Raw genomic sequence first — 11,251 nt, 5'->3', positions numbered from 1 at the left:
TTTTTTGAGATAGAGTCTCACTATGTTGCCTTGGGTAGATTGCTGTGGCATCACAGCTCACAGCAACCTCAAACTCTTGGTCTTAAGTGATTCTCTTGCCTCAGCCTCCCAAGTAGTTGAGACTACAGGTGCTGCCACAATGCCCAGCTAATTTTTGGTTGCAGTTGTCATTGTTGTTTAGCAGGCCTGGTCAGAGCTTGAACCCTCCAGCCTTGGTATGCGTGGCCGTCACCCTTCTCACTGAGTTATGGGCACTGAGGCCATAGGAATATTTTTGGTAATTTTTATTTCAGTGAAAGAAAGTAAGTAGTGATAGTATAATGATGTTTATTGCTAAAATTTGCATCACAGCCTAAAATAGTGTAACAGTTAAAAATAGTTGTGTATTTTTTTGTTTAAGGTAGAAAATGTAACCAATATAATTTTTATGTATTGAAGTATCTGATAAGGTAGAAGATCATTTTCTGTTATATTTTGAGAGAGCATCTGACTTATTTTGATCCTCAAGTGTTACAGACAATTGATGGTACAAATTTTGCATGAGAATTCCAGATGTCTCCAAAGGGAAGTAGAAATGTCATGTAATTTTTCCAATTTCAAATGTATTGAAATGTCTTGCTATTGCTCTAGGCTAGCCTGTAAATGCCAATTGGAACAACAGGAATATAGTCACTGAAATAAACAGAAGTCAAGAGGCTCAGAATATTGGACTCTGACTGAAGAATGATCATCAAACTGATCATGCAACCATCACAGGCATCTAACCCTCTCTAGTTTTCCTATAAATAATTTACATCTGAAGGTGAGATTGTCCAGGTCGACTTAAGACATGTGATATAAGAATTGTGGTCAATTTGGACTAAAAGGATTTTTCATTGACATCTTTTATCTTTGAAAACATCTGACCTCTCTATGGTTTTATTTTTATTTTTATTTATTTTTCATTTCGAAGGCAGAGATAAGAGCAGTACTAGAGAAACAGAAAGGCAACCCAAGTAGAAAATTTCTTTGATAAAATTGGTGGCTCATTAAATTTCATAACCAGCAGTTGGAAAAGCCTTCAGCATCAAGAGAAAAACGTAAAATGTGAGAAATGGGAATCCTTAAGAGAGAGAAAGAGAGGTCTGGGCTTCCTGATTACTCGAGCTGGTGAAAGCTTCAATCTTATCTTTTTCTTACATGTAATTCAGATACCATAAAACCCATCCATTTAAAGTGCAAGTCAATGAGTTTTATACATTCACAGGGTTATTCATTCATCACCACATCAATTTTAGAACATTTCCAATACTGATCCATTAGCAGTCAACCCTGATTCTCTGTCATCACTCTCTACACACACGAGTCTACTTTTGGCCTCTGTAGATTTGCTTTTATGGACATTTCATACATGGAATCATACAATATGCCCTCTTCTATGATTGAGTTATTCACTTAGCGTAATGTTGTCAAGGTTCATCCATATCATTGCATCTTTCAGTACTTCATTCTCTTATATTGATGAATAAAATCTCATTACACAGATATGCAACATTTGGTTATTAATTCATCTGTAGATGGAAATTGATTCATTTCCACTTTTTGACATTATTTATCTTTCCTTTATAAACATTATTTATCATTCCTTTGTTCCAGTTTTAAGTAGACGTATGTCTTCACTTTTATTGAGTAGATATGAGCAGAAATGCCGAGTTATATGGTAATTCTAGGTTTAAAATTTGAAGAAAATGCCACACAGCTGTGTGAAGCGTACATTTTTCATTCCCAGCAGAAAGATAAGAGGATTATGACATATCTACATTCTTTGATAGCCTTTGCTTTTCTTTAATGCTATTCTAAGTGAGTGTGAAATGGTGTCTGTTTATACTTTTAATTTGCATTTTCCAAGTAGTTAGTTATCAATAGCACAGTTCAATGCCTTTTTTGGTCACTCATATATCCTTTTGGAAGAAATATATATTCAATTCTTTTGCCTGTTTTCATGAGGGTATTTCTCCTTTTATTTTTGAGGTGTAATGGTTCTTTGTGTACTCTTGATACACATGATCGATACATCAATATATATATTATTTTATTGTGGATTGTCAGAGCGTGGATTGTCTTGGACTTTAATATCAGTGACGTGACCCTTAGAATATTTTTGAAAAAAATGAAGTCCAATAGTCCAATTTATCTGCCTTTTTATTAATCATGCATACATTTTGTGCCATGCCTAAATGAGAATATCCTAAAACCTAAGAATATCCTATGAAGACTTAGTCCTGTATTTTGTTTTAAGAGTTATATAGTTTTATCTCATCAATAGGTCTATGATGTTATTAGAGTTCATTTTTGAGAATTATATGAGGTAGAGATCCAACTTCATTCTATTGTATCTTGTCCTAGCTTCATTTGTCAAAAAGAAAATTCTTTTCTGATTTTACTATCTTGATTCCTTCTTAGAAAATTGAACATACATGATAGAGTTATTAACAGATTTTGAAGTCTATTCCACCAATCTGTATGTCCATTTTTATCCCAGTACTAAACAGTCTTATTTAAAGTTTCTCTTTTAAAAGATTTGAGGTTTCTTTAATGGTTATTGTAAATAGTAGCTAATTTATGATTTTGACATCTTAAATGGGGAAAATTGAAAATAATTAAGTCTTTCCATTTTTTAAATAGAAGTTTATTCATCTGTGAAATGTAAAGGTCTGAGGAATAAGTGTGCTTGTCTAAGGTCTTCTGCAGATTATTAACCCATGGTTGCAAAATCCTAGTTGATGTAAAATTGCAGATGTTCCTCGGAAGACAAATGGAACCCCACGTGGAGCTTTTGACTTAATAATGTGTACCATGTGTTCCTGAGAGTGAACCAGTGGCTTGCTCACCTATCAATGTTTTCACTTTATAATAAGGATCTAGGTTTCCATTTTCATTATTTCATAAAGTAAAGTCACTCACAATCACACAGAAAATATCAGAGAGGAAGGAAGCACAGTTCCTTGTCTACTAGTCACATGTGACAGCAGACCAGAACTTTACCACTGAGGAGGGGAAACAAAAGATCTCCCTGGAGTTCTGAATGCCTTCTTTCCTGCCATTCTTCTCAATATTATGAGAAACACTGTCTCAGATGTGTTCAGAGAGGTAAGTCCAATGATGTTCATCTAGACCTAAAAACGGTTTACTGTGGGCATGCATTTCTTTTTCAATTTTACCTTTTTCATTACCTTTCACATTAATCAGAAAGTAAAATACGGACTTTAGCGGCATCTTAAATGTGTTCACAACAGACCTTGCCTACAAAATTCCCTTTGAATAAACAGTGTGATGCTAAATTATCTTTTATAGAAATGCCCTTGTTATTATGAGTAGCTGACAACTTTAAAAGGATCTAATTAATCCTAGGTTGTGCCTTGAAATGAAATGTTTCCACCTCAGTGGCTTTTACCCGGTAAAAATGTTAAAAATAAACAGTCTCTTGGGTAAGATTTCTGGGTTCGGAATTATCCTCCTAGCTCTCATTAATATTCAAAGTAGAAAAAGTAAAACAAAACTACAAACAGCTGAAAAGCCTATGATTAGAAGACTGTTTTCTTTCAAGCAGCACATTGTTGAAGTTTTTCAAAAAGGAAAACAAATTAGAAATCATTTTTAACTTACGTTTCTGAAAGATTAAAAACTCCCTGAGGATCTCCATTCTCAATGGCGTATCTTATTGGGTCCCCCTCTCGGTCAGTTGCCTTCAGAGAGAAAACATAATTCAATTATCAAATAATTGATAAGGCTTTTTATTCTGTACAAAGTAATAGAGAAGCCTGAAAGTGATAACACACTATATTCTTGATAGTTCTAAGGAATAAAGCATAGATTAATGGCAAGCTGAAAAATACAAAATTTTGTATCTGATCCCACCACTCCTGAATGTGCAGATAATTTTACCTGGCAAAGAAATACAGTAATGATTTTCCAAGGTTTACGTACTTAATTAATTCATTGTCTTTTAATTTAATTTATTTAACCTTTATCTGAGTCTATGTCTATAATTGAAACAAATATGTCAAGCTCTAGACAGATGTTTACAAGGTCAAAAAAAAAGTTAATGAATTTTGGCTCGGCGCCTATAGCTCAACCGGCTAAGGCGCCAGCCATGTACACCTAAGGTGGCGGGTTCGAATCCCCAGCCCGGACCCGCCAAACAACAATGATGGCTGCAACCAAAAAATAGCCTGGCGTTGTGGCGGGCGCCTGTGGTCCCAGCTACTTGGGAGGCAGAGGCAGGAGACTCGTTTGAGCCCAGGAGTTGGAGGTTGCTGTGAGCTGTAATGCCATGGCACTCTGCCCAGGGGGACAGCTTGAGGCTCTGTCTCAAAAAAAAAAAAAAAAAAAAAAAGTTAATGAATTTTTTTTCAGGCATATCCAAGTAATAATTCAAGGTAGTAAAACTTTCTGGTAAAGAATATTGAATCTGGATCCAGAAAGCCTGCGTTCAAAATCAGACCCTGTTTCCACTGCAATAATTCAAATGTTAAAAAATGCTGAGAGGCTTAATTGAAGTAATGTATATCAAGGCATACAAACTAATATCTGGTACAATGTAATTTTTCAATAAATATTTATCTTTTTTCATTGTTATATTGGTATTTTTCCCTCCCTCACCCATGTCAAAGAAGACAAAATCTACAGCTTCTGAGTTTGAATGCTGGATTGCTCTTGTCCAAAGTAAAGATATATGCCCTCCTTTGTTGCCCTGGAGTCTGGGGTTTGACCTCCAAAAACATCCAATAGTTTCTTTTTCCAATTAGAGACATTAAATCCTCTTGTGAAAGACATGGAGAGAGAAAGAATCCTGGATGTTATCTAAAGAATGTGAGAGAAATCCGCCTTTCTGTGACCGTGGAAGGTTGGGTCAATAGTATTTATAGGTTACAGGTCTAGCAGAATCATCAGTTTCCCCCTACCTGGAACTTCCTTGGATTTGCTAGGACCTAAAAAGGGGTATTTGAATGGGTTCCCTTCAGTAATTAAACACTAACTGTCCTAGTTATGAGAGCCTGGGGGTGAAATTTCATGTCCAGACAGGCCAGGAGGCACTAATGAGAGATCAGATGGCTTTGACACAGATTATACAGCCCTGGTCACAGAATGTCTTTCTAAGCCACCACAGTGGATTGATGGCTAGATGCCCCTCAGGAATACACAAAGCTAAGAGTTGAAGGATACCCATTGTAAGTATTCAGTTGGTAATAAACTATCGAATATTACTATATGCCAACTTCTGTAAAAAATGTTTTGCAGGGTTAAGCTGTGAAACGCTTCCCTCACATGGCTGCTAGGACACCACATTCTGCTTTTAATCCCCACGTTCTTAACTATGTTTTCTAATTTTCCTTTTCTGATTCTCCTCATTTAGAGATGTATTTTATACCAGATTATTCTAAAGGTTCATCCTTGAACTTCTTTGATTTGGTCATGTAAAATAGAGCAGCTTTAAATTAAATACTATCTATGTGCTAAAGACGTTCACAGCTCTAGACTGGCCCTCTCCTCTGGATTTCAGACATATATCTTTCTTGAATTTGATGGATAATAAACCTCCCATTTAAAAATGTTCAAATCCCCACATCCTGATCTCTGCCCTATCCCGGCCCACTTCAAAAAAGAAATAAAAACAATGATGTGCTGTTTTCACTGCCCCATCATCTCAGTAAATAGCCACAACTCCATCCTCCCTCTTTCTCAGGCCTCACTCCTTGACTTTGCTCATTTTCATGGTCCAGTGCCACTCAGCAGCACACCCCACTGGATCTAAGATACTTACGGTATCTGGATGCATCTGAGTTCCTTCCCTGGTACCACCTTCCTTATGAATTATAGTAAAAGCCATTTACTCACCACCCTGCTTCTTCCTTAGTATTCTTATTACTGTTAACTTTTAACTAAATAAACAAAATGACTTTTTTTTCCCCCAGACTAATGGTTTATCTCTTTGGGGGTAAAACCTAATACATTTTCTCACCTCTGCCCACACATAGAAACCTATACTAAGACAAATGAAATAAAACCAGGAAATTACAATGGAGAAAAAAACCATTGAAACATTCCATCTAAGTAAAAAGTGTAAAATTTTAAATATTATTAAGCTAATCATAAACCAAAAGTAGAAAATGAGGAACAAAGGAACTTGTAAAAATACACTGCACAGGTTGCTAGTAGACACTTAACATTTTACCTTGTTTTCTCTTCTTTGCTTAATAAGAATTAGCAAAGAATTTAAAATGAAACTACAAATAATGATACCCAGCTTTCTTTTTGAAGAAACAGAATTACACTGAATCCAGAGACAATATTTTATCACTATAAAGGCTTACACCAAACTTCTTCTGTTTTTCTCTTTCAGCCGGCAATTTTCCTTGTTATATGGTTCTAGATATTATCAAGTTCTTTTCAAGTCTTCATCGGTAGTGGTGGTGGTTTTTATTTTTTTCTTGGGAGACAATTTATAATCTTCTGTTTTCAGGAAAGTCAGAAGACACACATTCTAAAACTAGATAGCTTTGTGAAAAGAATTTTAAAGCCAGATTTAAACCCCAGATTAATGTTAGACCATCGAATGCAGTGGTTCTCACCTTCCTAACCCCGGGATGCTTTAATACAGTTCCTCAGGTTGTGGTGACCCCCAACCATAAAATTATTTTCATTGGTTGGGGTCACCACAACATGAAGAACTGTATTAAAGCGTCATGGCATTAGGAAGGTTGAGAACCACGGATAATGGACCCCTAGATTTAATGTATCCAATGTCCTTTATGGGGTGGGATGAAACATTGTGAAGGTTGTGTCGTTTTATTTATAGATTGTTAGTTATCATGTTAATTACTTTTAATCCTTTAGTTACCTGGAAATACCTCTTCAGTTTTATTTAACCATTTAATTACCTCAGGGTGTTAAGGATTGTGAATGTCCAGAACTTGACTATTTCATTCCAAGGTGAGGCTTTGCCCACACTGGAAACTTTGAAGATTCTGGATTTAAAATGAAATCCATATTTGATTATTTTTTTCCTTTTATATTTTCACCCATTCTTTTATTGTCATTTTATGGTCTGTGTTAAATGGCATAGTATTTAGGAAGAATTCATAATTTTTTAGTCAAAAAAGCAAGGGGGAATGGTGCTCTCTCTATCAGAGTTTTGAAATCTATCCATCACATGTGTGAACACCCGTATAAACACTTTTCTCTATTTGCCAAAGTCCAAAAGCAGGATACAATGCCTAAATGGAATAATCAAAAATATCAACTGAAGCATTGACTCTTCAGGTGTTAGGATTGATCACATGTGAATATGTGGTCTAAATAAGTTCCTACTATTATTTTAAACACTTTTCTATGTATGAGTCTATCCAATTATCTCAAAATGCCTGCACAGTTTCTGTTAGGAACAATGTTAAAATTTTCTATACTTTAGTTTGTTTACGCCTCATAGTAAGTTTACTGCTAAATAGAAAATGAAAAATACTTCAATGATATTACTATGTTTGCCACCATTCCAATAAGAGCAGCTCTGTAATTTACTTAGTTGAAACATACATTTATTTCTTTTTAATCTAGAAACTGTTTCTTCTTGAGATGGGAGACTGGAATATTCTGTATTTTCCATAATGTGAGAGATAGAAATTATTCCTCATCAGTGCAAAAATATTTTCCAATGTTTTTATTTTTGATATAATATGTCAAATCCAATTTCTTTCTTCAAGGTCTAAGAAAAGTCTGATAGCAGTTATGGTTTGGCAGTTTATTAGAGGGTTTACTGAGGGGGTTCTGGAGCCAGCTACCTGGGTCCTAGTCCTAGCTATATTCTTATCTCTCAGGTAAGGTACCTAAGGACATAATAAAGATACTAAAAATAATAACATATACAGTATTAATAATTCAATACATGTCTATTGAATATCTACACTATATTAAGTATTGGGCTTCAAGCTGTGAACAGCACAGACAAAAAATCTGCCTTTGAACAGCCTATCATGATAGTGGAAAAAGAATAAGCAAAATAATAAAACTATACTGTTTTCAGATCTTTATAAGTATTAAAACATATGAAATAATTGAAGAAGGGCTCCTAAAGAGGGCAGAGGGAGGATGTGCACTTATATCGTAGTAAGGGATAGTCTTACTGAAAATAGGAAACTTTGGCAAAAATTTGCAAAAAGGGAAAGCACAAGTCTTGTGTCGAAGAACATTTCAGACAGAGGCCACCCCAAGTGAAAGGGCCACGAGGTGGTACCATGCCAGGGGAGTCTGAGGAACAGAAGAGGGTGGCCTTCCAGAGGCAAGCAAGGGTCAGCCTTGCTACTCAGTTTTGTTTGGCTACTTAAAAACCTCCGGTTAAATGGCTGAATGATGCTTGTCTTGAGTAGCTAGCAAGTAATATGTGCTTTGGCCATTGGTTTGGTAACGCAAGTTTAACCACCCCGCCAAGATTAAAGCAAGTCTTTCCTCTACTGTTTTCTCGAAGGACAAGTAATGCCTTTAAAAATCAAAGCAATTACTCTTTCTTCTTCACTCAACCAGATACTTACTGAAACTGAATTTGAATTCTTGATTTTTCACAACCAATAGGGAAACAGAAGCATTTATCCAAGGAGCAATATTCTCAGACACCAGAAAATGGAAACTTTGAAAGGGAAAACAAATCTTCCCTTAACTAATATCCTGTTCATGTTAAAGATGAACCCAGCCATCAAATACCATGTGGTAGAGTGCACTTGATGGGAACGGGATGATTTTATAAATTTCACAGGACATTAAGACAAAGGACCTGCCCCGAGGGAGTCTAAAATAGATAAAAATCTATGGATTTAGATGATCTTTTCTTTTCTTACTTAGGCAAACAAGTTCTGATTGATATTATTAAACTACTTGAGAACAAAAACTGAAGTTTAGTACAGGAGGGTTTCCAAAAAAGGTATGTACACCCTCCTGGTGTTAAATTTTGGGCCCTTTAACAAAATGTCACCATTACATCTCTGAATGTATTTAAACATAAATTATGTAAATTCACGTACACGGCCTACTTATGTCAAGTCGTATTGTTTTGTCATTCATGATCGTGATTTAAACTTTTTTAATATAAGTAAGTTTAAGTAAAAAGTTTATTCAGTATTTTTAACACTATAAGGTAAATATATGATGTATAATATGAAACTATAACGCATCGGAAACTAGAAAAGTTGGCAAAATCTAGAATGACAAAATAAAAACATGCCCTCAAACACAAAGGATGGTGGAAAATGAAAGGTGCAAAGGACGTAAGCCCTCAAACATCTCTTTTTCTTTCAACATTGCCATTGATTATTCATTTGCCCAGGAGGCCAAATGAAAAATGCTTTAGGCTAGGAGGGCAGAGCAGAATCCCTGCTGGTTGTGCTGAAAATAGTATTAAAATAGTACTTAAGTAGTATTTAAAAACAAACATCTATTTACTTGCCTAATCCAGAGAAATTGTCTGTACATTGAGAAAGATTTAATGGAAAAATATGTATTTGGTTAAATTTAGGGGCAAATCTATGAGGGTCCAGTCACAAAAAAATCTTTTGTTATACAAAATTTGGAATTACTTCATTCTAAAATGGGCCTACAACTCTAATTTTTTCCAGGGCACAAATGAAAATAAAGTAACTAAGAACTAATAAAAATATGCAAACAATCCTTTAAAACAATGATGAGCTACCATTCGTTCCCTTGTATTCGGGACTTTACATATCCGATTTCATTTAATTCTCAAAATTTTCTTACCTGGTGAATTTATGAACTCTGCGTTATAGATGATAAAATCTTAAACTTCAAAACTTAAAGAATTTGCCAACATTCTCAAACTACTAGCTATAGGAGCATAAGTCAAATACTGCGCCCTCTGAAACTCCTTTGCTGTCACTAACGAAGTATCCTGGGCCCTAAAGTTCTCTCAATGTTCTCTTCACAGTTTTGGTTTAACCAAAACCAAGCTCTCCGCAAGACCCTTAGGCTCCATATCCCTTTTAACTGGTGAGCCTCCCAATAGTGTCCTTATTCCTCATTACTACTTCTAGAGTATTCTTCTGGAAATCTTCTACTTTTGACTCTTATACCATAATCCTCAACTGGATCAATTGCTTCCTTTCTTATCCATCTTCTTTTTTTTTTTTTTTTTTTTAGCTGGAGCCAGGTTTGAAGCTGCCACCTCTGGTATATGGAGCCGGCGCCTTACTCCTTTGAGCCACAGGAGCTGCCCAATTGCTTCCTTTCTTAAAAACTCATCCATCATCCATTCCACACCATCACTCCTCTTGTTATTTGTTCATTCTCAATCTCTCTCATTGTCTCTTATCGCCAACTTGGTCTGATATTAACTTTTTAAATAATACTTAAGTGCCCAAGACTTCAAGTGCATATTTCTAGCACATAACTCTTCCACAAACTTTTTCTTAGAAAAATACTTTTAAAAAGTTATTTTATCCTCTTTTTGCAATTAAAAAACAGATTTAAGGGGTACAATTCAAATTCTGTACATGTATATATTGTATAGTTGCGGACTCTGGGCTTTGGTGTACCCAGACCCAAAGTGTACATTGTACCCTAGGATATTTTTCATCTCTCTCTCCCTTCTACTTCCCCAGACTTATATTCAGCGGCCTACTCCACAGCTCCAATTAGGTGTCATCTTAGTCAGTTAAGACAGCAACATGACAGAATTCTATATCTCACGGTTCTGGACTTTGGGAATTCAAGCTCATGGCCCTGGAAAAGCCCATTTGTGGTGAGGATGCATTTTTTGGATTTGCAGAAAGCTATCTTCACATCACATACTTACATAGAAGACAGCAGAGGGTCTGGTTCCTTCATTCCCTTTAAGGCTACTAAAGCTATTCATGGAGCCTTCAGTCCTCATGGCCTGAGGGCTTCTCAAATGTCCTATCTCCAAATACCATCATGTTTGGGATTTAGTCTTCAACATATGAATTTGGGGCAGACATAAGCATTTAGTCTATAGCTGATGTAAAAAGGGATTTCAGATACAATATGAATACAAATTACTCTACCTCTGGCAGTTTTTCTTTCTTTTTTTTTTTTTTAATTTTGGCTAATGAAATTCAATCTTTCTACCTTCTTGGGCTGTAACTTGATTCCTTAATAGTCATTCTTAACTTCTACCTTTTCTTCTGTACATTAGCAAGATATGTAGTTTCTACCTACAAAATGTAGCCAGATTGAAACGAGTTCTTATTTC

The 11,251-nt window shown here is 35.5% G+C and overlaps 1 protein-coding gene across 16 annotated transcripts in view; it reads right to left on the bottom strand.

Annotated features, from left to right (window-relative positions):
• PCDH15 (protocadherin related 15) overlaps positions 1-11,251 on the bottom strand; it is a 691,874-nt gene that overhangs the window by 239,859 nt on the left and 440,764 nt on the right. For 15 of the 16 annotated variants that reach the window (XM_003783651.1, XM_003783650.1, XM_023509543.1 and 12 more), the window contains one exon: positions 3,646-3,725. The exons of the other annotated variant lie outside the window; for it this stretch is intronic. In XM_003783651.1, the coding sequence (XP_003783699.1) occupies positions 3,646-3,725 (80 nt within the window). The remainder of the gene's footprint in view (positions 1-3,645; positions 3,726-11,251) is intronic. 16 annotated transcript variants of the gene reach the window in all.

This window comes from Otolemur garnettii, unplaced genomic scaffold, assembly GCF_000181295.1.
Source record: "Otolemur garnettii isolate 467f Iridium unplaced genomic scaffold, OtoGar3 scaffold00008, whole genome shotgun sequence".
Lineage (NCBI taxonomy): Eukaryota > Metazoa > Chordata > Mammalia > Primates > Galagidae > Otolemur > Otolemur garnettii.
The sequence above is the reverse complement of the archived record's forward strand: the minus strand, read 5'-3'. Positions and strand labels throughout refer to the sequence as shown.